The sequence below is a fragment of the Lodderomyces elongisporus genome, chromosome 1 (assembly GCF_030384665.1).
Source record: "Lodderomyces elongisporus chromosome 1, complete sequence".
NCBI lineage: Eukaryota > Fungi > Ascomycota > Pichiomycetes > Serinales > Debaryomycetaceae > Lodderomyces > Lodderomyces elongisporus.
This window is the reverse complement of record NC_083673.1, coordinates 1,276,623-1,301,303: the sequence shown is the minus strand read 5'-3', so window position 1 is coordinate 1,301,303 and position 24,681 is coordinate 1,276,623. Positions and strand designations below refer to the sequence as shown.

Sequence of the window (24,681 nt, the reverse complement as noted above, 5' to 3'; positions counted from 1 at the left end):
AAAAAAAAAAAAAAAAAAAAAAGAGAGAGAGAGAGAGAGAGAAAGAGAGAAGAAGAAGAAAAAAAAAAATCTCTATACTATCGCGAATTTTCGAAAAGCATCTCCTTTTACCACCAAAAAAAACAGTTCCTCTATACTAATTCTCCCTAATCATCTCTATCATCATCATCATCATTACCACTATCATAATCTAAACATCGTCATCGTCAGCACTACACCTAACCATGGATATCTCCAAGCCCGTTGGTTCGGAAATCACATCAGTTGATTTTGGTGTGCTATCAGATGCGGAAATACAAAAATTATCAGCCAAGCAAATATCCAACCCCATCGTCTTTGACAATTTGGGACATCCAGTAAATGGTGGTCTCTACGATCTTTCACTTGGTGCCTTTTTGAGAAATGTTTGTGCTACTTGTGGGTTGGATGAAAAGTTTTGTCCTGGACACATGGGTCACATTGATTTACCTGTGCCTGTTTACAACCCTATGTTTTTCAACCAACTATATATATTCTTAAGAAGTTCATGTTTATACTGTCATCACTTCAAAATGAATTGGCTTGAGGTAAACCTTTTCAAGTGCAAATTACAACTTATCCAATATGGTTTGTTGTTGGAATGTGTAGAATTGGAAAATATTTTGCCCTCTGGAAAATCAACAAAAGGAAGTATTGATGAAGTTGAGGAAGCAGAGGAGGGCGAAGGAGAAGAAGATGTGACAGGGGATGAAAAGACCAGAAGAGAGTTGATGGAAAAGAGAGAACAATTTGTGAAAAATGCCATTGCTGATGCATTGCGAGATGGTAGAACAACCCCTAAAGGTGTCATTACTGCATCAGTTGGTGAAGAAAGAAAAGCAGTCATTCACGATTTTTACAAAAGATTACTTGCCAGACCAAAATGTAGCAACTGTGGCATGTACTCGCCAAGCTTTAGGAAAGATGGGTTCACCAAAATCTTTGAGAATGCATTGAATGATAAACAAGTCTCAAACAATAGAGTTAAAGGCTTACAGCGACTCGATATGATTAGATCTAGCTCTGTTGGAAAAGAAGCTGTAAAAAAAGCTTCTAATGCTAGTGATATACCAAACATTAAGCACAAGGGTGGATCTAAGTACATGCTTGCATCTGAAGTTAGAAATATCATGAGGGCAGTATTTGAAAAAGAGCAAGCTGTTTTGCAAAAAGTTTTCCATTCTAGACCTTATCAACATGAACTTATTAAAGGAGACATTTTCTTTAAACAAGCACTTGTTGTGCCACCAACCAGATTCAGATTGCCTTCTAAATTAGGAGACCAGATCCATGAGAATGCTCAAAATGAGTCTCTCTCAAACATTTTGAAAACTTCGGCACTTATTAGAAACTTGAACGGTCAAATCTCACAAATGTACAAGGATAAGATCAGCGGGGAGCAGAAGAAAATTTTGTTCAATAGACTCATGAACTCGTTTGTTACTTTGCAAAATGATGTTAATGCATTTATTGACGCTACAAAGAACCAGAATGCACCAGCCGGGAAAGTACCTAATCCTGGTATCAAACAAGATTTGGAAAAGAAAGAAGGTTTGTTTAGAAAGCATATGATGGGTAAGAGAGTTAATTATGCAGCCCGTTCCGTTATCTCACCAGATCCAAACCTTGAGACCAATGAAATTGGTGTCCCACCGGTGTTTGCCAAAAAATTGACATACCCCGAGCCTGTAACGGCACATAATGCTGCAGAATTAAGACAAGCAGTCATTAATGGTCCGGACGTTTGGCCCGGTGCAGTTCAGATCCAGAATGAGGATGGTAAGCTTATCAATTTGACAGGAATGAGTGTTGAGCAAAGAAAAGCTTTGGCAAACCAGCTTTTGACACCCTCTGGTAATGCTCCAATTGTAGGTAAAAAAGTTTACAGACACGTTAAGAATAAGGACGTGGTGATTATGAATCGTCAACCAACATTGCATAAAGCTTCGATGATGGGTCACAAGGTTAGAGTCTTGCCAGGTGAAAAGACATTGAGATTGCACTATGCAAACACCGGTGCTTATAATGCCGATTTCGATGGTGACGAAATGAATATGCACTTTCCACAAAATGAAAATGCCAAAGCCGAAGCCTTGAACTTGGCAAACACTGATAGCCAGTATCTCACTCCTACTTCGGGTGCTCCTTTGAGAGGTTTAATTCAAGACCATATCTCTGCAGGTATCTGGCTCACAAGCAAAGATTCATTCTTTGATCGAGATACTTATCATCAACTAATCTATGGTTGTATCAGGCCAGAAGATGGTCATACAACACGTAACAGAATTATCACTGTTCCACCAGCTGTATTTAAGCCACAATTTTTGTGGACTGGTAAACAAGTTATTACCACAATTCTTCTCAATATCAAGCCTAATAATGTTCCCGGTGTCAACTTGATCTCTAAGAATAAGGTCAAGAGTGAGTATTGGAGCAAGGATAGTACTGAAAATGAAGTCATTTTCAAAAATGGTGAATTGTTGTGCGGTATTTTGGACAAGTCCCAATATGGTGCTTCACAGTATGGTATTGTCCACTCTTTACATGAAGTTTATGGGCCCGATGTTGCAGGAAAAGCATTGAGTGTGTTGGGTAGATTGTTTACCAATTTCAACACCATGTATGCATTGACATGTGGTATGGATGACTTGAGATTGACCGAAGAAGGTAATGCATGGAGAAACGATATTTTGAAACAGTCTGTTGATATTGGTAGAGTAGCAGCAACCGAAGTAACAAATTTGCTGCAGGATACTCCAAATGAAGACAAGGAGTTGAGAAGAAGACTTGAAGAGATTTTGAGAGATGACTCCAAATTGGGTATTCTTGATGCTATTACACAATCCAAGGTCAACACCATTACCTCGCAAGTTGTTTCCAAGTGTGTTCCCGATGGTACAATGAAAAAGTTCCCTTACAATGCGATGCAAGCAATGGCCTTGTCTGGTGCCAAGGGTTCGAATGTCAATGTTTCTCAAATTATGTGTCTTTTGGGTCAACAAGCCTTGGAAGGTAGAAGAGTACCGGTGATGGTTTCTGGAAAGACGTTGCCTTCATTTAAGTCATTTGAGACCGATGCTAGAGCAGGTGGTTACATCAAGCAAAGATTCTATTCTGGTATCAGGCCACAGGAGTATTATTTCCATTGTATGGCAGGTAGAGAAGGTTTGATTGATACTGCTGTGAAAACTTCGAGATCGGGTTACTTGCAGCGTTGTTTAACTAAACAATTGGAAGGTGTGCACGTCAACTACGACAACTCGGTGAGAGATGGTGACGGTACCATGATCCAATTCTTGTATGGTGGTGATTCCATCGACACTACCAAGAAATCTCACATGAACCAATTCAACTTTTGTTTGGAAAACTACGATGCATTATTAGCCAAATACAATCCTGGTGATATGGTGGATAATTTGGATACTACTGAAGCTTTGTCGTACTCTAAGAAGGTGAGAAAGTCATTGAAGAAGCAACAAAACATTCCGCATTATGAGCAAACAATAAAATACGACCCAGTGCTAAATGTCTACAACCCATCTAAATATCTTGGTTCTGTCTCAGAAAAATTCCAAGAGAATCTTGAGGCATTTGTGGACAAGAACCCAAATTTGTTTGCTCAAAGCAAGGAAGAGGCCAAGACCACTAATAAGTTAACAGAGAAGAAGTTTAGAGCTTTGATGCAATTGAAATATATGAGGTCCTTGGTGAATCCCGGTGAGTCTGTTGGTATTATTGCGTCTCAATCTATCGGTGAGCCCTCTACTCAAATGACGTTGAATACATTCCATTTTGCAGGACACGGTGCTGCAAATGTCACTTTGGGTATTCCTCGTATGAGAGAAATTATTATGACTGCTTCAGCTTCGATCAAGACGCCCCAGATGACATTGCCAATCTTGAACGACGTTACTGATGAACAAGCTGATGCATTTTGTAAATCGATTGCAAGAGTCGTTATGTCTGAGTTTGTTGATAATGTCACTGTTACTGAAACCACTTCACAAGATGCTAATGGTTCAAACAGTCGATCATACATTATTCGCTTGAACTTTTACACTAAAGACGAGTACGAAGCAGAGTACGACATTAGTCAAGAACAATTGGAACAAGTTGTTACTAGTACTTTTATCCATGCATTGGAAGCGCAAATCGTCAAGGAAGTGAAGAAGCAAAAGAAGCCTGAATACATGCCAACTGTTGGTAAATCAGCAGGCAAGACCGATATGGAGACTGTAAGTGGTAAGATTAAAGAATTGAGTGATGGTGAAGATGAGGATAACGAGGATGAAGATGAAGATGCAGAAGAAGAAGGGTTGAAGAATAAAAAGAAACAACAGGTGTCATACGATGGTCCAGATGATGATGAAGTTGAGACCATGAAGAGGGCTGAAGAGACCAGTGATGAAGAAATGGACGAAGGTGACACTTCTTCGTCTGATTCCGACTCTGACTCTGACTCTGATTCTGACTCTGATTCCGAGGATGTTGATATGGACAAGGACAACAAGAAAAATGAGTTGTCACGTCAAGCTAAAGATCGTCAGGCTGAAGTTATTGCTCAACACAACATGGTTGCGCAATTCAATTTTGATGACGACAATGGGGAATGGTGTGAGTTTAAGCTTGAGCTCAATGGTAATGAGACTCAAAAGTTGTTGATGGTCAATATTGTTGAGGAATTGTTGCGTAAAACCGTTGTGCGTGAAATTCCACATATCGGAAGATGTTTGCGCCCCGAGCCCGATGCGGCAACTGGTAAACGTGTGCTCACCACTGAAGGTGTCAATTTCAGAGCCATGTGGGACCAAGATGATTTCATCAATGTTAATGCCATTACTTCGAATGACATTGCTTCCGTGTTGCGCACGTATGGTGTTGAAGCCGCAAGAAACACTATTGTGAATGAGATTTACCGAGTGTTTGACACTTATGGTATCAGTGTGTCGCCACATCATTTAGAGTTGATTGCAGACATGATGACTCGTGAAGGTTCATACTTGGCCTTCAATAGACAAGGTATTGATTCCTCAACATCGAGTTTCATGAAGATGTCTTATGAAACCACATGTCAGTTCTTAACAAAGGCTGTCTTAGATGGCGATCGTGAAGAGTTGGAGAGTCCTTCGGCAAAGATTGTTATGGGTAAATTGTCAAATGTTGGTACTGGTTCCTTTGACGTTTTTGCTCAAATGCCAAAAATCGAACAGTAAACATTTAAAATAAGTAGGGTGTATGGGTAAACAATTTCATTTTTTTTTTAAATAGACTAAAATTTATATAAAATAGAGAAAAAACAAAAAAATAAAAGAAAACATTTAAGGATATAATCAGGGGGATGAGTGATTGTAGATTCTGAGCTTCAAACCTTTTTTGAAAGCTCTTAATAATGGAGATGTTTTTTCTATTCTGGAAATATGACATACTTTTTATTTATTTATTTATTTATTTATTTATTTAATTATTTATTTATGTATTTATGTATTTATGTATTTATGTATTTATGTATTTATGTATGTATTCATGTATTTATTGTTTAGTGTTTTGCCCAACACTGGTTGCAAACATTTTGGTAAGAATGAGTTCTCCACCACGAGAAGTGTGCGGTGTGAAAAAAAAATTCGATTTTGAAATTGTAACTAAACAACTGATAAAGATGAGGAGATGGTGCATGAAGAAATAAGGATGAGGATGGAAGGAGGGAAGGAGGGACAAGAGGTATACGAAGGTAAGCTTAAATTGGACAAAAAAAGAGGGAAAATCAAAGAGGAAAATCAAAGAGGAAAATCAAAGAGAAGAAAAAGATAATAGGCATATCATGAACATAACGATAACGAAAGTACGTTGGTTGGGCCAATGATAAATCTTATCTATTTTTGCAATTAGATACCTAGGGAAAAACATGCTTTGAATGGGTTTGTTTCAATTCAATGTCAACTGTGTTTGCTTACTCATGTATCTCCAGCTGGGTCTTGTTTTTTATTTCTATTCTTTCCTTTTTTTTGGGAAGGAGGGGGAGAGGAAAAGCTTCTGATAGCGATTTTGTGAGCTTGCATCAAATCCGGTAACCAACTCCACATATACAGCATGTTGAGGAGATACACAATATACTTTAGTATTGTGTATCTCTACACATTGTAAGCAGCTATAATGAGACTCAACACAAACGAGATTTTGAAGCTTGGCTTGTCGAATAACAATTGTTTAACGTCAACTCTTTCCTTGCCAATGGTGAAGATGTAGTTCCATGGGATGGTGATTATGTTTCTATTTTCCAAAAACTCCAAAAGAAAGAAGGAACTTAAGGAAACAAAAAGAAAGACTTGTGATAACTTACCCAAAATGATACCGAGGAACAAACCGGTCACTGAACCAAGTGTGAGTTCTTGATAGTTTAATGCACCATTGAATCTTGATTCAGTATAGCCAGCGGGGTTAACTTTGACGTCGTTGGAAACTTGTTGTCTAGGAGTCAAAATGGGCTGATTGTGAGCTGTTGCTACTGCATCATTGTAGATGGTTCTTGATAAACTGGACATAAGGAGGAACGATGCACCAGCACTGGCAAAAAGCAATTTGAATACTGAGGTTCTGGAGCTTCCCTCTTGTTGTTGGCCATAGCGTGAACGATAAGCTGCTTTGGCGATGGCAATTGTTCTTGCACTTGCTCTTGCTCTTGTTGGTGTAGTTGTTGGGATGGTAGAGATGGATCGAATGGTAGCTGGTAGGGTATTTGTTGGGGCGGCGCGGTTTGTTGGCAGCAACAATGAAAGTGTTCTTTTTGATGCAATTGAGCGGGCTAATAAAGTCTCGAATATTTGTGGTCTAAACATTTGGTTGGAGTTAGATGGTAAGGTGGGAAGGAGGGGCAGGGGGAGAAGTGAAATCAAGTTATATATGAAAAAGGAAGATAATTAATAATTGATGTGTTTGTTGTGATTACAAATATTTAAAGTATTGAAATGAGATGTTGGAATTGAAATTGGAATTGGAATTGGAATTGGAATCTTTATATTATAAGCCGGGGATTGGTATTGTGTTGTGGAGATAGCAATTGAAGACCCAACGTATGAGCAAAAAAAAAATAATATATATACATACAATTATCCGGATGACATATGTTCCATAACTCGCATTAAAACCGAACAAAAAATATGAATAAATAAATAATATAAATAATATAAATAGGTAGAGTACCCACTCCAAATAAAGAGTCTACAGCATAGTCCGTGAGTTGTTACATCGATATCTACAGCTACATATTTGTATATATTTGTATACATTTGTATATGTTTGTATACATTTGTATATGTTTGTATTTCTATCTATGCTTTGAGTGACTGCAATGGCTTCTTTGATTACTAGAGATGAGAGAGTAATGGAAAACAGAAGAGAAGCTACATACTTGGCAATGCTCGTGGTGTTGCTAAGGTTGACTATCTTTAGAAATGCTAATGATTTGGTTATAGCAAAGCGATGAGTCTTAATCTTCCCCAATTCTGTCTTGTTGGAAGAGAAACGGGAAAGAAAAGAAAAAAATTAAAATTAGAAATTCGAGATATTTGTAGAATTGTAGCACGTGACTCCTTCTCTGTTTTTTGGGAGAAGGAAAGAAACAATGTATGAGGTTACTGGTTAGTATTAATATTAAGACTAGAAAGTGGCAAAGTGTGTGACGAAGGAAAAGACGGAGAAACAACTGCGGGAAATATTTCCAAAACAAGCAAAACTTTACGGCTAGTTTTTATATATATATATATATGTATGGATGGGAGGGAAAGAGGGGGAAAAAATAAAAAGGAAGACGTGTGTTGTTGTTTTTTTCTTCTCAAATATTTGTTCTAGGCTTAATTTTTTTTTATAAAGAAAAGATTGTGGTTTACAATACCACTCTCAACCATTGAAAATGTGCTAAAGAGATGTTACAATAGAAACTATTTTGGCCATAAGGCAAAAATGGCAAAAATGGCAGAAATGGCAAAAAGTGGCAAAAAGAAAACTACGAGCTAAACTATTTGCACTGTCCATACAAAATAATCTCAAGGTAAAAAAAAAAAAAAGGCAAATTGATTGCATGTGCACTACCATACAATTCTTTCATAATAACCAAGGAGCGTATACTCTCTTGGGTAGGTGGAGTTTTAAAGATGTGAAGAATTTTGAGCGTATATTCTATATTGTAGATTATTTCAGCTTATATAAGATATTACAAATTTTAATAGCAAAGATTATATAAGGCTCTTTTCTTGTATCTATTTGCACGTACTTTTTTTTTATTCTTTTATTTTTTATTTTTTTTTTTTTATTTTTTATTTCATATTTTTTTTTTCTGGCTCTTTTTTTTTCCCCTCTAGCTCCTTACTCATCTTTCCTCACAGCCATTTTTTTTTTATTTTTTATTTAATTTTATTTTATTTTTATTTAGTTTTTTGTTTGATTTTCCACGGCAAGCATCCCCCTTTGTATTGGAATCACACATAGTTAGAGCAAGCACATACAATAATCAAAAGCCTTTTGAGTTCAGGTATATAATTCTAAGATTTCCCTTTTGCCTAGACATATTGAGACACATATTCTTTTTCCTTTCTCTTTCTCTTTTACTCTTTTACTTTTTACTTTTACATTTACTCTTTTTTTTTTCCGCCCTCCCTTTTCCACCTATCCCTTACACCTAGATAGTCTTACAAAAAACACTACCAAGTGTAAAGCATCTACTTACCCATCTTCATCTGTAATCTAAGAAGGGAGACTACAGTTTCATTACTAGTGGTCTACTACTTTCAAAGAATAGAGATTGAACTTTATTTACGTTTCTTTTTTTGTTTTCTTATAAAAAAGAAAAAGAAACAAAAAGAAACAAAAAGCAGAAAAGTTGCTTGATAGCACGGTAAGAAGCAATATCTTAGGATAAAGCTGGTCCTAGAAATTGGCTCAACCCAATATCTTTTTTTTTGCTGTGGCTTAATAGAAATTTATTTTTTACATTTTTTTTGGTTCTTTCAATTGAGAAAAGGAAGCAGAGTGGTGGGAAAGAAAAAAAAAACTTTGCAACCAAAATAAAGTGCCTCACTACACACAACTGCAACACCCTGTTTTTATTAGTGTTCCGACACGCTATATATATCGCTGATACTGGGCCCTCTAGTTTTAAGTACTTTATACCAACAGCTTGTTCTATTTTTATTCTAAGAGGTCCTTTATTTTGTTTTAAAGAAACGAGATTCTTTTTGCTGCTTTCAAAGTATTCGAAAAGGAAAAAAAAAGAAGAAGAAAAATAAATAAATAAAAATTAAAATTAAAAGAATAAAGTGCTGCAAAATTTATCCAATTGATCCAAAATCAATAAAAAAAGAGGAAAACAAGTGTGTTGCAAAGTTGATAATTTACAACCAAATCAATAATGAACATGTTTCAACAACAACAACAACAACAACTGCAGCAGCAGCAGCAACTGCAACTGCAATCTCTGTATGCGCACCATGATAGTTACGCCTCAAATTCAATGAATTATGCAAATGTCCCTACTCAGACACATATGCAAGGACTAGGGGCGGAGTCAATGTTCTTCAACCCCAACACTGCACAAGAAATTTGCCCTGGAATTTGGTTGGGACCATACACTTCTTTGCTCAATGATTACCAGCCGAATGGAAGCAGCTCTAGTTTTTTGACGGAAAAAAATGTCAAGATGATCATCAATTGCGGTTCAACTATGCAATTTCTCGACTTGGTGGAAAACTCGCCAAACGTATCTATATCTTCAGACATCATCATCCTAAGCTTGGACCCTGCGTTTGACTACCAGTCGGAATTGATTAAAACATTCAATACAAAGTTCAATCGAGTATTGCAAAACTATTTACTGTACTTTTATACCAATAACCCAGTGCTGAAAACCCTGATCCACAGTCTACCCCAATCACATGACCTAAACTTGAGCTCCCCAATTCTATCCGGCTCCAATTTGAAAATCCAATTCTTCAAGATTATCAGATTGATTTCATTGTTTAAACATGTGTTCAACCAAGATTTACAAGTATTGTTTCTTTCAGAAACTGGAAACTCAAACTTATCTTCCGGACTCTGCATTGCCTACTTGATGGATACATACAAGTATAACTTGCAAAATAGCTTCAAATTGCTACAACTGAAGAGACCTACAATCAGTGAATTGAGAACAAGCTATTACGAAGATTTACTAATTATTGAGAACTTGAAAAAGTTTTATTTGGAAAACATTGAATTGAAACTGCAGAATCCATCTTTGTTGGTGAGTAAGTTCAAGAGAGGGCAATGCGACATTGGCCAGGATGGACAAGATGTCGATGGTGACGACGACAATATGAGAGACGAAATATTGGTAGGAGCAGGAGCTGACAATTTTGGAAGAGGACTTGGAAGAAAACGGAGATTCCGTTAAAAAAAAAAAAAGAGAGAGAAACATTTTTTGAAAAATAAGTGCAACGCAAGAGGAGGAATGATATATGGTGTCACTTTGTCATTTTGATAAAACCACTCGTCTTATCCTTCTCCTCCTCCTCTTCTTTTTTTTTCTCCCTATATTTTTCGTTTCTGCACCAATTCCATTATAGTTTTCACCCTTTTTCTTTCAACACCAAAAAATCTATTTTTTTTTTTTAATTTGTCATAGAAATTAAAAAAATGAAGAGACGAAAAAAGGAAGCAAGGAAACTATTTTAAACTCTTTAATGAAAATATTAAATATATAAATTGTATAATTATTCACCATGAAATAAATGTATCATTATTAGCCAAGGTCTTCCATGTCAAACCCTCCTTCAAAACAAACATTGAAACGTAGTATCGACATCTTCCAAAAGCAAACAAAAAAAAAAATGAAAAAAAATAAAATAAAAGAAAGTGACCTTGAGAATCCTATTTTACTCGGGCACTTCCAACCCTACTCTGTTTGCAGTACGGTTGACATTTTCCTGTTGATCCATCATCAAACCAGGGTTGTACCTAACAAGCAAATCAAAGTATTCCCTTTGGTTTTGCAAATACGTGGCGACATTCTGTAAATTGTTCAATTCGTAACTCAGGTTGATACCTGGTTTGTCGTCGACTATATTGTTTAACAATTTCAAATCCTTTAATTCTGTGTTTTTCTTGCCCTCTGGGTTTGCCGCAAGCTCTTTTAGTTTAGCATCCATTTCGTTTGTCAGTTGGTTCTGTTTCTGAAGAAGATGCTTCTTGTATGTATATAATGCGTGGAGTTTTTTCGTTTCTTGCTTCGAGTGGAGTGCAAGATTTTTGTTTTCATAAGTTAGGAGCTCCTGTGAAATCTTGCGGTAGAGCTGCTTGAATGTTGGGAAAGTCTTTTGAGCAATTGTCATTTTGTCAAAAAATAAAAGAAAAGGGTATATATATATATAGGAACGAAAAAAAGTAGGTGGGAGGCTAATAAATTAACACTGATGGTTGTTAAAGGTTTGAATGGGTACTGGTGGTTTGTGTAGATGATATTGAAAAATGCGGTGCAGGCAAAGCGAAATGGAAGGATGAAGAAGCGGGAAAAAATGAAAATGTCGTGGTATATTTACGCGACAACCAAGTCAGAGAAAAAGAGAAAAAAAAACTATCACGTGTATTGCTGCACATGACCTTACCTGGCATATTTACAATCTCTCTTTGTTATATATACCGTGCAATATCCAATTTAAAAGTGATACTTATACAAAAACTTTCCAAGAAACAGGGGTAAAGAAATTAAAAAGCTTTAATATCAATTCTCAAATAAATTAAAAGTTGAAAAAAGGAATAAGAAGAGAGAGAAAGAACAAAAATAGGCTATTCAAACCAAATATAAAAGGAAGAAAATTTCTTCGTCTGCTTATTAAGAGAGTAAAAATTTCAGAAGAAAATCTCCTTGAAACAATTTTGCAGTCAAAATAATGCGAAAAAAGTAAAGTTAGTTGTAATTTACAGTACTCTAATTGTCCTCTACATGATTGATAACGTGTGGAAAGGTTCTTCTCAATACCAATCGAGAAAATGAGCCAACCGACGCTTCTACAAACAGTTGTTCTCACCAAGATGGTTATAAGAGTTTTTCACTTGGAGTCTTTGTTTCTTCTCTACATATTCAGTTTCCATCTCTACCTCTCCTTTTCCTTTTTTTTTGTTTGTTTGTTTCGGAATAAATATTGTGTATACCCGCGTGGTACAAAATCATCCTAATTTTGTATCATCTAGTAGGTTATATATATTTCAGTTTTATTTTGTTCGGAGTTTATATATAATAATTTTGACCAATCACAAAGCTCTATTACGTGTCAATACTCGAACAAAGTGTCTTCATCCTCAGTAAAGTTCGCACTTTTTTCGGAGTCGAAAAAAGAAAACAAAGATAAAAGAGCTCTGTGTTGTGTATTATTGTACGTAAAAAAACATATTTTGTCTCTGTCTTCGGTCCTAAAAATAATGACATACCAATTGGTAGCGCATACTAACTATAGAGCCGACTTTCTCCTTTTTCTTTTTCCTTTTCTTTTTGTGTTTCTTGCTTTAATTTCTGTTTATAATTTTCTCTTCTTCTTCTTCTTTTTTTTTTTTTAATTATTAATTATTTTTTTCTTTGTATTTTATTATATATTAGAAATATATATATATTTTTTTTTTAATTTTCTGAAGGAAAAATCTCAATCAACAGAAGCTCATTGTCACCAACACAACTGTTACTACTTTTACTTTTTTTTTTTAATACTACTACCACTTCTCTTTAAACCCAATACCTCATCTTCACCCACCAACAATTGATCCATACCATCATGCTTAGAACTGTTGTCAGACAAAGAGTATGTTTCTTCACACACACACACACACACACCAATCATTATAGTCTAATTGATGCCGAACTTTATTTGATTGAAGTCTTTTTTTTTTCTAATTATTTCCAAATGGGACTACTCCGAAGTTTATTTTGCAAAAAAATTGACATATGAACCTTTGGTAATTCAAGTGTCAGCTTCATTCTTATTTTCATCTGTTTTCTTTTCATCTTTGGTCATTCCGTCTTCTTTCTATTCTATGATTGTTCTTTTTTCTTTGAAGGAGAAAGGAAAGCTGGAGAATGGAGACTAGAGATTAGAGACCAGAGACTGGAGACCAGAGACCAGAGGCGGATGTGAGCAAAAAGAGTAAAACTTCTCGTCTCATTATTGTCTGTTCAAACGTTATTATCCATGGTTCAAGTGCATCTCTTCCCTAGTATAGTACTAACAGTATTAAAACTTTTTAGACAGCTATCCGTTCATTAGCTACATTTGCATCTCCAGAATCCGTCTTGCCTAAAAAATATGGCGGAAGATACACAGTCACTTTGATTCCAGGTGACGGTGCAGGTCAAGAAATCACCGACTCAGTCAAGACCATTTTCAAATCACAAAATGTTCCTGTTGATTGGGAAGTTGTCGAAGTTAGTGGTGTCGCTGACGGAGCAGGCCACCACGGTGTCGACGAAGCCGTTGAATCATTAAAGAGAAACAAAGTTGGTTTGAAGGGTATTCTTTACACCCCAACTGACAAGTCAGGCAAATCATTGAACGTTGCCTTGAGAAAAGAATTGGACATTTACGCTTCATTGGTGTTGATCAAAAACATTCCTGGTGTCAAGGGTATCTACGACGGTATTGACTTTGCCCTTGTCAGAGAAAACACCGAGGGTGAGTACTCTGGTTTGGAGCACCAATCATACCCTGGTGTCGTTGAATCGTTGAAAATCATGACCAGATTCAAGTCTGAGAGAATTGCTAAATTTGCTTTTGACTTTGCCGAAAAGAATAACAGAAAATTGGTTACTGCCATCCACAAGGCCAACATCATGAAGTTGGGTGATGGTCTTTTTAGACAAACCGTTAAAGACGTTGGTCAAGACTACAGTGGTATCGAGGTCAACGACTTGATTGTCGATAACGCCTCCATGCAAGCTGTTGCTAAGCCACAACAATTCGATGTCTTGGTCACTCCTAACTTGTACGGTTCCATCTTGTCCAACATTGGTGCTGCTTTGATTGGTGGTCCAGGTTTGGTCCCAGGTGCCAACTTTGGTAGAGAATACGCTGTTTTCGAACCAGGTTGTCGTCACGTTGGTTTGGACATCAAGGGTAAGAACACCGCTAACCCAACCGCAATGATCTTGTCTGCCGCTATGATGTTGAGACACTTGGGCTTGAACGAACAAGCCGACAAGATCTCCAAGGCTACATACGACGTAATCGAGGAGGGTAAGGTTAGAACCAGAGACATTGGTGGTAGTGCATCAACCACCGAGTTCACTGACGCCATTATTGAAAAGTTGGCATAAACAACCAAGTGGATGCATTATAGGTGATTTGTGAGATTTTTTTTTTTCTAGATAGAATTCAGAAACATTTCAATAAGAGATATAAGAAAACAAGTAAAAGAAAAAATGGATTGTAAGAAACTCTAGTTGAGATATGTATTTTTTTGAAAGCAGAAAAGAGGTGGAATTGGATTCATTGAAAAATAAGCAGTATGAAAAAAGGAAGTTTAGAATGCGGAGCACGTGAGACACCATGCAGTAGTCAGAATAGAGCGTAGCAGCGACGGACGGAAGAAAAAAAAAATTTACAGAGAGGAGGAAATGGAGTAAAAATCTAATTTAGTTCGATTGACTCCTCTAATATGGAGCCAGTAGCCTATTCTTTCTCACAAACAGTCGTTTCTTCAAACATCCTTTTTTTTGGTTCTTTTTCTCTTTTTCTCTTTTTCTTTTCATCATTAATTTTTTTTTTCTTACTTTCGTTAGCATTATCCATTCATTCAAAAGATTTTAATACATTACCACAGCTATACAAGAGTCTAATGCTCATTCTCCCACATCTGTTGTTGTTCTTTTCTTTTTCCTACTCTCATGATATCTTGATTTCTTGATTTCTTTTGTTTCCTGTATTTTTTTTTCGTCGTTCTCGCTTTCTCACTTTCTCGCTCTGTCCACCAACGACCAAAAAATTTCGCAATGCTTTAATATTTCACATACAGATTATATCTCCTCCTCCTCCTCCTCCTTTTCTTCTTCTTCTTTTTCTTTTTCTTTTCCGGCTTAACGGTTTCAATCGTTCAACTTTTTGTATACTAACCCCATCAGGGAAAGATAATAGAAAAAGTTCAATAGATTCACTTCACTTCACTTCAGTTTATTTCATTTTTTAATCATTTGAAATTTACGAAAAAAAAAACCAACCAACCAACAAAACCTTTTACATCCAAATTTATACATTCATATTTAGATTTTTTGTTCAAGTTCCATCATGTGTGACGTTGTTTTGGGATCCCAATGGGGAGACGAAGGTAAAGGTAAATTAGTCGACATCTTGTGTGATGACATCGATGTGTGTGCTCGTTGTGCAGGAGGTAACAATGCCGGCCACACCATTGTTGTTGACGGTAAAAAATTCGATTTCCACATGTTACCAAGTGGTTTAGTCAACCCCAAGTGTCAAAACCTTGTTGGATCAGGTGTGGTTATTCATGTTCCATCATTTTTTGAAGAGTTAAAAAACATTGAAGAAAAAGGGTTGCACTGTCGTGACAGATTAAAAGTTAGTTCAAGAGCTCATTTGGTGTTTGACTTTCACCAAAGAACCGATAAATTAAAAGAAGCTGAATTGTCGGAGAACAAAAAGAGTATCGGTACTACCGGTAAGGGTATTGGTCCAACTTATTCGACAAAAGCGTCCAGATCAGGAATTAGAGTCCACCACTTGGTGAACTCAAACCCAGAAGCATGGAATGAGTTCAAGACTAGGTACATGAGATTGGTTGAATCGAGACAAAAGAGATATGGTGAGTTTGACTATGACTACGAGGCGGAGTTGGCAAAGTATGAGAAATACAGAGAGGAGTTGAGACCATTTGTGGTTGACTCTGTTGAATTTATGCACGAAGCCATTGCCCAAAAGAAGAAAATTTTGGTTGAAGGTGCAAATGCACTTATGTTGGATATCGATTTCGGTACTTATCCATATGTCACCTCATCCTCAACCGGTATTGGTGGTGTGTTGACTGGTTTGGGAATTCCTCCAAAGACTATTAGAAACATCTATGGTGTCGTTAAGGCATACACCACTAGAGTTGGTGAAGGTCCTTTCCCAACAGAGCAATTGAACTCCGTAGGTGAAACATTGCAAGATGTTGGTGCCGAATATGGTGTCACTACGGGAAGAAAGAGAAGATGTGGTTGGTTAGATTTGGTTGTTTTGAAATACTCAACATTGATCAACGGTTACACTTCGTTAAACATCACCAAATTGGATGTCTTGGACAAGTTTAAGGAAATCCAAGTTGGTATTGCTTACAAATTGAACGGTAAGGAGTTGAAGTCCTTCCCTGAAGATTTGATTGATTTGGGAAATGTCGAAGTTGTTTACAAAACACTTCCTGGTTGGGAACAAGACATTACCAAGATCAAGAAGTACGAGGATTTGCCAGAGAATGCCAAGAATTACCTCAAGTACATTGAAGACTTTTTGGGTGTTCCTATTCAATGGGTTGGAACAGGTCCTGCTAGAGACTCGATGTTGGAAAAAAAGATTTAGAGAAGAAAAAGATAAAAAAAAAAACAAACTACAATTAGTGATCCACTTTTTGCGGCGATAAGGGAGAGAAAAGGGGGAAACTAGATATAGTTTGATATTTCGTAATTTTTGTTTGGTTTTTTTTTATGTTGTTTTTGTTTGTATATTCATGGATTGAATAATTCTATAAAAGAAAAAGACAATTTTGTAAATTTTTGTGAAAAAAACAGGAACTTGGGAAAAAAAAAGAAGTGTGAAGAGAAAATTTATACCCTATTTTGTTTCGTTTTGTTTTGTTATCTCACTGTATCTCATTTTATTTGAATCTTATTTGAATTTTATTTGAATCTTATTTGAATTTTATTTGAATCTTATTTTCAAAGTAGTGGTATCTGATTTGAACAATTTTGTTTACAACGATGACCGTTGAGTAAATAGTGAAGCACGCGCCGCTACCATTGTCAAGTTAATGAAATGGGTAGAGTGGCGGCTGGTTTGTTTCCAATTCTTGCAACCACTCCAAATCGCATATTTCTTACTAGAATCAAAAGTATTGCTTTTTGCCTACAATTATTCAATTTTGTTTACTACTTCTTATATATATATATAATTATCTGTTTTTTTCTGTCCTTTCCCATTGACTTGCTGTATTCAAAAATACCACTTTCTATTTGACAATGACCTATAAGCTTAGTTCTACGCTTTCTGGACATGACCAGGATGTCAAGAGCTTGGTTAGCACCATAATTCACGAATCGCCAGCTCTTGTGTCAGTTTCAAGAGATTCTACAACTCGAACATGGAAACAACCAAATACATCCACCAAGACAGCTTCTGAAATTGTATTTGTCTCTCCAACAAAGTCATTCCTAAATTCGGTTGCCGTAATTTCATTGCCACAACACCAAAACCACCAATTTATTGCTAGTGGTGGCCAAGATGCAATGATTTACCTTACAGACTTAAGCGAGCTCGAACCCCACGGATTAGACCAAGATGCCAAATTCCAGTTGATTGGCCACGAAGGGAATGTGTGTTCGATGCATTTTGCACATGGCGAGTTTGTGTCGTCGTCATGGGATACGACTGCTATTGTGTGGGATCTTGAACAGTTCACTCCAAAGTATGTGTTGAAAGGTCACGAGTCTTCAGTTTGGGACTGTAAAGTGCTCAACTCGAATCAGTTTTTGACCGCTTCGGCAGATCGGACAATCAGATTGTGGAATGCTGAACACGAGGTGCTCAAATACATAGGCCACACGGATGTCGTAAGGAAATTATTGGTGTTACCCAATGGCAAGGAATTTGTATCATGTTCAAACGATGGAACGATACGTATTTGGAACTTACAAACAGGGGTAAATGTCAAGACTCTCTATGGCCATGACTCATTTGTTTACGACTTGGAGCTTTTGCCCAATGGCAATTTGGTGTCAACAGGAGAAGATAGAACCGTAAGAATATGGGATTTAGGTGGAGGGAATAATGATGCATTACAAGTCATTACGTTGCCTTGCATTTCGGTATGGACAGTGGCTACACTTTCAAATGGCGATTTTGCTGTTGGTGGTTCCGATAATGAAATCAGGGTTTTTACACTAAATGATGAACGAACGGCAACAGAAGATGAGGTATCCGAATTTGCCAAAGCCGTGCAATCCGCATCAATATCTGAACAGTCCCTCGATGATTTGAAAAAAACAGACATTCCAGGGATAGAGGCTCTTTCAAGGCCTGGTAAGAAGGAAGGCTCAACAATTATGGTGAAGACCCCCGAGGGCATGATTGAAGCGCACCAATGGTCTGGCGGACAATGGCACAAGATTGGTGATGTGGTTGGAGGAGCCTCAAATTCAGGATCAAAAAAGGAATACCAAGGCAAGCAATACGACTATGTGTTTGACGTGGATATCAAGGATGGCGAGCCACCTTTGAAATTACCATACAACCTAAACCAGAACCCATACGTTGTAGCTGAGAAGTTTCTATCCGATAATGAGTTGCCTGCAACCTATACTGAAGAAGTGGTACGGTTTTTGGAAACAAATACCGCCGGAGCTAGTTTAAATGAAAGTTCAGTTGTTCGTAATAACAACCAACCTGGTAATGGTAGTGGAAATGAAAGTGAATTAATTGGACAGCAATATTTGAATGATCCATATTCTGATGCTTACAATAGGAAACATAAGCAAACAAAGAGCCCTGAAAAGATAGCCTTAACTTCAATAGTACCCGTTAAGACCTATATTAATTTCATTGACTTTAAAAAAGAAACCCTTGTGAATGGATTGAAAAAACTCAATCTGGCACAGGAATCACATAAATTGGGCGAAGAGGAAATATGCGATATCGAGAGAATTTTGGCAGGAAATTTCACTTCAACCGACGCTGTGACTATTGTTACAAAGTATTCAAAATATATCATAGAGAACTGGAAACCTTCATCTGTCCTTATTGCATTTGATTTGTTGAGAGTTGCCCTTTCAAGAATCACAACAGTGGATCTCCTAAAGTCCACTGCAGTTGCACACGATTTCTACTCCGAGCTTTCGAGAGGATTGGACATTGTGGATTCTTCCAACCCAGCGCTCTTGATGATGATTGTCAAAGTACTCAGCAATATTGTGGGTGACACTTTATTCCTTCAACTGTTTATCGATCCAGTGGGTGATAGCGAGTTTGAATACAATCCGATATTTAAGGAGTGCTTGTCAAGAATCTTGACTCAATTCGCGAAAATAGATACTGGCCACAAATTGTACAGTTCGTTGCTGATCGCTGTAGCCTCATTCATATTTGACTTATCCGTCTACCAAATCAAGACTCCTGGCTTGCTTAAATTCAAAGGTGACGACAAAGATTCAAGAATGGTTTCCGGTTTCACCGATGAGACAATCAATAAAATAGTAGAGTCCTCTTCGGAGGCGGCTTACAGGTTACTTGTAGCGTATGGAAATTTCAAATTCGCTGCTTCAGGTACTGCAAGTTCTATCAAGACTCCATTGCCTGAATGGGTGGAACACGCAGTTAAGATCTACTCATCAAAAAACGAAGTCAGATTTGAAGAGTTGGCAAAAGACATAAAGGCATTATAAATTTTTTCTTTTCTTTAGATAAAAGAAAGATGGTAAAGCAAAAAAGTAAAAAAGTAAAAAAGTAAAAAAGGCAAAAAGGCAAAAGTGTGTTATTTCAATTTAATTACTGGACAATAATAGCAGTACATATTTACTCTAGTTTTGAATCTAACTGTAGAACAACTCCGGCACCCTATTACTGTATTGCACCAACTTCTCGGCAGCATTCACATTCAAGTTGTCACTTAACTCAATCACTGAATACACTTGCACCTTTGTGTTCGATGAACTATTGCTGACCTTACCCACCACTTCATAGAACTTGTTTGATTGTAAAAGACTCTCGTTGCCATCTTCAGAAGTTGCAGCTGTCAAATCTAGTGTTACCGGGCCGTTGCTTGTAAGTATAGCTGATTGCAGATGAGCATCAAATGACTCGCATTTTCCAATTACGCGCACGAGTTTGTTCTGGTTTGCTTGCAAGAGTGTGGCATCTATTCTTCTCGTAGTTGCTTCCATAATTAATAATAAAAAAAAAATCAAAGGAAGATTTATATCAAAATGTGGTTATTAACAAGAAAATTGTTTGAAAGTTTCCTTGTGTTTTTGGGTGTAACTGAAACTGTAAGTGCTTGAGATTGATTGATAATGTTTAACAGTTCAAGTGTTTTGGTGCTGATTAGTTGAAGCGTCGAAGAGTTTGCACGCGTCTCAAAATTTACAAAATGTGCGCGCAAGTGGGTGGATATACTAATTCTCGCACTGGGATATTTTTCTTCTTTTCTTTTTTTTTTCTTCTTTTCTTCTATTTTTTAGACATACAGGGAAAGAGTGATGTTACTGATCAATCCTCTTTTATGACATGAATGCAAAATAGAGAGATATGAGTTTGGAGAAATGGAAAAAGAAAAAGAAGGACTGAAATAAAAAAAAGTACTGAATAATGTTCTTACTTTGCTATATGCGAATGAAAAGTTATTTGTCTAGTATATTTTTAATTACATACAAATATACATATAACTTATCCTAACATGCTTCTCTTTCGGCCTCGAAGACGCACTTCTTCGAGCCTTTTCATAGTCTCTGCGTATTTCTTTTTACCCGTCTTTTTGAATTCACTCAACTCGTGTGCAGCAGTGTAACCTTCTAAAAGCCAGGTGTTGTACAAATCTGCATAATCAGAATGGGTACTTAGAATTGCCCTCTCAAGCACATATAAATCAACTGCTTTGTCTTCAGGTAGGCCAGAGAAGGAAGATAATCCGAAATCAATCAACGCAGGCTGCCACTGTGTTTTTTCCAAAACCGAGGTTGGCTGTAATATAATGTTCGATGTGGTCAAGTCGCCGTGTATCATATCATTCATATGTAGACGACCTATAAGCACACCTACTTCTTTACATAGCTGCTGCACACTTTCGTCAGTACATTTTCCTTTATTTTCTGTTTTGCCATCATATTCGGATCTTTCCAAATACCAGAGCCAGTTCTTAAAAGAGCTTATAGTTCCGTTGGGAAGACTCTTTCCGAGATGCTCCATCCAAATAATCCCGTTGGCGAAATCACACAGTATTAATGATGGACATGGTATGCCCAATTTATTCAATTTGTACATAAACTTGGCTTCACCTGAAGTACGGGATTTCGTGATTTGTGCATCGATCTTTGGATGTCTGTAGGGCTTTGCTGGGCGATATTTGATTATAAATTCAGATTTGTTGGTTAGATGCGGCAGGTTCGAGTAAGGATGTGTCTTGGATTCAAACACCAAAGCTTCTGCACCTTGAGAAATGATCTTGAGATCAATGTTAGGTAAGTGTTTCTGTAATTGCAGTATCAAGGGCTCTGTCATGACTGCGATTGTCACCAACGTAGTTTCGATGCCTGGAATATATCTATTACAGTGAAACGAATTTCCAATGCTCGATGCTTGATAGTCGAAAATTTATAATTGATAAACATTTGTGTCTTACTCTTTAGTAGAGACCATTAGCGCACATGACATATCATACTTCAGACATCACACAAAACCCGAAACCGTAAACCCCCAATACCCAATACCCAATACACAATACGCAATCCCAAACACTCCACATATTCCCGAAAGACAACGGGCTTACATCAATCACCAGTAATAACGTTTTGCTTTACTTCATTAAATTGACTTGTCACTTTATTATACGTAAAAGAATCAATGACAGCTGACTCAACCTCCTCATATATAATTCCACCTTATCTACTCGATACATGCATTGGGCCACTATTACAACAACAAGTGGCTGAATTTAGCAAGGAGTTGAGCATTGAGAACGTCATTGATCCCAGCTCCCCATTCTACTCCAATGTTCCGGAAAGTTCCAACATATCTCTGCTCTCAACAACATCATCAACAACAACAACATCACTATCATCATCATCATCATTAGCGCCAACGACAATGAGAGTACAAAAGAACGAGCTTTTATTTCACACTGATCCACTTGTTAATGAGACGATAAAAGAGAAATTGATAAACAAGTTATCAATCATTGGAGTACTCGGCAACAATCCTATGGAATTCAATAGATTTGATGATAAATACCTTTTGGAGATGTATGAGATTTTCAAGCCTAGGATATTAGTGATTGATTCCGAATTAGAAGAGGAGGAAATCCAAAAGGATCCCATAGATGGAAAACCAGTTCAAGTACCTCGGTCTGTTTTTGCCTCTGAACAAATTGGCGAGATTAACTATAAAGGCATACATAGAGGACCAGAAAAAAAAGTAGCAACTACAAAAGAAGAAAGAAATCACATTTATAATGATACGTCTTATTATGCCAACGAATTAAAGTCAAAACCTTTGAAAGTGCTACTTAATAGGAATGAAGCTTCAAAACCGCTGCTGGTAAATGAAAAGATTTTGGCTACATCTGACGGTTCAAGATATTTGACATATCAATTGCCTACAAAATGGTCACCTCTCATACCCAACCCTTACCTCAACTATCTAAAGATGAAATACCATTTGCAAGTGACTAATGAAAATGGGTTTGCCACAATCAAGTTGAAAAGAAAAGGAGTTAACGGGAATAAAGAAACTCCAGAAGCGAAGGGAGGGGCTGATTTTGTGGATGATAAACACATAAATGACAGCTGGTATTACAATTTTATATCGGATGCACCAGTAAAATCCACCCAAGGGGTTTTTTACTACGAAATAGAAGTGGAAAATGTTCTGACGCAAGCTACTAATTTCCAATCAATAATTCATACAATTGATCCTTCCATGAGTATAAACTCGTCACTAGATTTGTTTACAGGGTTTACGAAAAGGCATATTATTTATGATTCCAATAAGGCCGTTTCAGTAGCAAATGACAAGCACGTTAAGAATATGGACTTGGAGAAGGTCAAACATAATGTCTTGTATGATATTGCAACTGAGGGGTTTAGTGTTGACGAGTTAAATTTGCTTCTTGGAAATAAACCAGGTGAATTAAAAGGCACGTTTGCCATTAATTTTGAGGATTCAAAGTTTTACAATTCAATGAAAATTTCCGATTCCTTACTGAGATCTCATATGATGAATATGAATAGGAGACTAAGCTCTACAGGACGAGCAAATCAGAATGTCGATTTGGACGAAGGTAAAATGTTTTTGGGAACAGAAGTTAAGACCGAGGTTTTTGAAAATTCTTCAACATCGAGCAAGATCCAAAAGTCCGATGTTGTGGGATGTGGAATCAATTTTGTGGATAAATCGGTTTTCTTTACCTTGAATGGTGTTTTGGCAAAGGTCATTACAGAGAAGGAATTGGTATCAAGTACCTCACCTGTGAATGATTTGTTTCATACTAAAGAGCCACACTCGTCATATCCTATCGAAATATACCCAATAATTGGTTTCCAGTTAAATAAATTGAATGAACTTGACAATTTGGGAATAAGCGACGCAAGTACTAGCAAAGTGATTACTAATTTGGGGTTTAAAGAGTTCAAATTTGATATCAAAGATTACATCAATAAAGTTAAGCTTCAAAACCAAGTGGATATTCACTTATCACAACTTGAGAAGATGAGACAGAAAAACTTCAATGGACAGGAAAACGCAGATTTAGATTGTGCAGTAGAAGACGCTCTATTGGGAGGCACTAGCAATTCAGATGTCTTGAACAAGATGATTAAAGAGTATTTAGTGTATCGAGGCCACACAGAAACCTTGAGTGCGTTTGAAAGTGATTTAAATGCCACTTCTTCAATACCCCTTTTAAAGGAATCGACTCAGCAAAACTCAACAGATGAAAAGGAGGATTTATTCAACAAGACCAATGGCAGCGAAAGAATACTTTATAAGAATCTTATTTTCAAAAACAAGTTTACTCAAGTATATGAATTACTAATAGCCAACAATGGTGAGTTAAAGCTCGACAATTCTGCACAAGAACTCAAGTTCAATTTATGCAAACTTGATTATTTGTATAAATTAAGAAAGTTTATTACTGCAAAATTAACCACTGAGAAATCATGGGAAAAGATACCAACAACGGCAAACAATCAAAATCACGAAAACCAAGATAGAATGCAAACTTTTTACGACGAAGCTGTGAGTTGCAGAAACAACATTTTAAACGAGTTTTCAAATGACTATTACAGAGCGATTATTGATGAGCTCACTCCACTTCTATTTGTGCAACTGCAAGCTGGACTTGACAGATTGCCAAGAACTAAGAAATTATTGGATGACTTTGAAAGTCAACGCAACGAGATGTTTGATTTAATAAATGAGATACTATTACGTAACGCTGGTTCAAAGAGGAAATCTTGTCTCGAACAAATATTTGAAGGTGTTGAGGTCAATATCAATGATCAGGCACGTGGTTTTGGTGATGGTCGTTTCACATTAGTGAATTTAGATAGAGATTATTATAACGAGATTTAGCAAGAAGAATAAATTACTTATAAACTGATATTAATTATTTGCATGTGTTTGGATAGACAAGACAACAAAAGAAGATATATATGTTAGATATATATATAACATATATATA

General features: G+C 36.7%; 10 protein-coding genes across 10 annotated transcripts; 6 read left to right on the top strand and 4 right to left on the bottom strand. All coding sequences in view use genetic code 12, as the record gives it.

Moving 5' to 3' along the window:
- Positions 1 to 224: 224 nt before the first annotated feature.
- On the top strand, positions 225 to 5,231 carry PVL30_000473 (uncharacterized protein; the record flags this gene model as incomplete). Its single annotated transcript, XM_001527914.2, has 1 exon — positions 225 to 5,231. One exon carries the CDS (start codon positions 225 to 227, stop codon positions 5,229 to 5,231), a length of 5,007 nt encoding a protein of 1,668 aa, XP_001527964.2.
- Positions 5,232 to 6,146: 915 nt separating this feature from the next.
- On the bottom strand, positions 6,147 to 6,851 carry PVL30_000472 (uncharacterized protein; the record flags this gene model as incomplete). Its single annotated transcript, XM_001527913.1, has 1 exon — positions 6,147 to 6,851. One exon carries the CDS (start codon positions 6,849 to 6,851, stop codon positions 6,147 to 6,149), a length of 705 nt encoding a protein of 234 aa, XP_001527963.2.
- Positions 6,852 to 9,520: 2,669 nt separating this feature from the next.
- PVL30_000471 (uncharacterized protein) lies at positions 9,521 to 10,438 on the top strand (the record flags this gene model as incomplete). Its single annotated transcript, XM_001527912.2, has 1 exon — positions 9,521 to 10,438. The coding sequence occupies one exon, from the start codon at positions 9,521 to 9,523 to the stop codon at positions 10,436 to 10,438; it is 918 nt and encodes a 305-aa protein (XP_001527962.2).
- Positions 10,439 to 10,919: 481 nt separating this feature from the next.
- Positions 10,920 to 11,375, bottom strand: PVL30_000470 (uncharacterized protein; the record flags this gene model as incomplete). The annotated part of the gene is made up of 1 exon (XM_001527911.1): positions 10,920 to 11,375. One exon carries the CDS (start codon positions 11,373 to 11,375, stop codon positions 10,920 to 10,922), a length of 456 nt encoding a protein of 151 aa, XP_001527961.2.
- Positions 11,376 to 12,809: 1,434 nt separating this feature from the next.
- Positions 12,810 to 14,344, top strand: IDH1 (isocitrate dehydrogenase (NAD(+)) idh1; the record flags this gene model as incomplete). The annotated part of the gene is made up of 2 exons (XM_001527910.2): positions 12,810 to 12,836; positions 13,280 to 14,344. 2 exons carry the CDS (start codon positions 12,810 to 12,812, stop codon positions 14,342 to 14,344), a joined length of 1,092 nt encoding a protein of 363 aa, XP_001527960.2.
- A 967-nt stretch (positions 14,345 to 15,311) lies between these two features.
- On the top strand, positions 15,312 to 16,598 carry ADE12 (Adenylosuccinate synthase; the record flags this gene model as incomplete). Its single annotated transcript, XM_001527909.1, has 1 exon — positions 15,312 to 16,598. One exon carries the CDS (start codon positions 15,312 to 15,314, stop codon positions 16,596 to 16,598), a length of 1,287 nt encoding a protein of 428 aa, XP_001527959.1.
- A 656-nt stretch (positions 16,599 to 17,254) lies between these two features.
- On the top strand, positions 17,255 to 19,672 carry lub1 (WD repeat protein Lub1; the record flags this gene model as incomplete). Its single annotated transcript, XM_001527908.1, has 1 exon — positions 17,255 to 19,672. The coding sequence occupies one exon, from the start codon at positions 17,255 to 17,257 to the stop codon at positions 19,670 to 19,672; it is 2,418 nt and encodes an 805-aa protein (XP_001527958.2).
- Positions 19,673 to 19,819: 147 nt separating this feature from the next.
- Positions 19,820 to 20,170, bottom strand: PVL30_000466 (uncharacterized protein; the record flags this gene model as incomplete). Its single annotated transcript, XM_001527907.1, has 1 exon — positions 19,820 to 20,170. One exon carries the CDS (start codon positions 20,168 to 20,170, stop codon positions 19,820 to 19,822), a length of 351 nt encoding a protein of 116 aa, XP_001527957.2.
- Positions 20,171 to 20,672: 502 nt separating this feature from the next.
- Positions 20,673 to 21,503, bottom strand: BUD32 (serine/threonine-protein kinase bud32; the record flags this gene model as incomplete). The annotated part of the gene is made up of 1 exon (XM_001527906.1): positions 20,673 to 21,503. One exon carries the CDS (start codon positions 21,501 to 21,503, stop codon positions 20,673 to 20,675), a length of 831 nt encoding a protein of 276 aa, XP_001527956.2.
- A 342-nt stretch (positions 21,504 to 21,845) lies between these two features.
- PVL30_000464 (uncharacterized protein) lies at positions 21,846 to 24,572 on the top strand (the record flags this gene model as incomplete). The annotated part of the gene is made up of 1 exon (XM_001527905.1): positions 21,846 to 24,572. One exon carries the CDS (start codon positions 21,846 to 21,848, stop codon positions 24,570 to 24,572), a length of 2,727 nt encoding a protein of 908 aa, XP_001527955.2.
- Between the last annotated feature and the right edge of the window lie 109 nt (positions 24,573 to 24,681).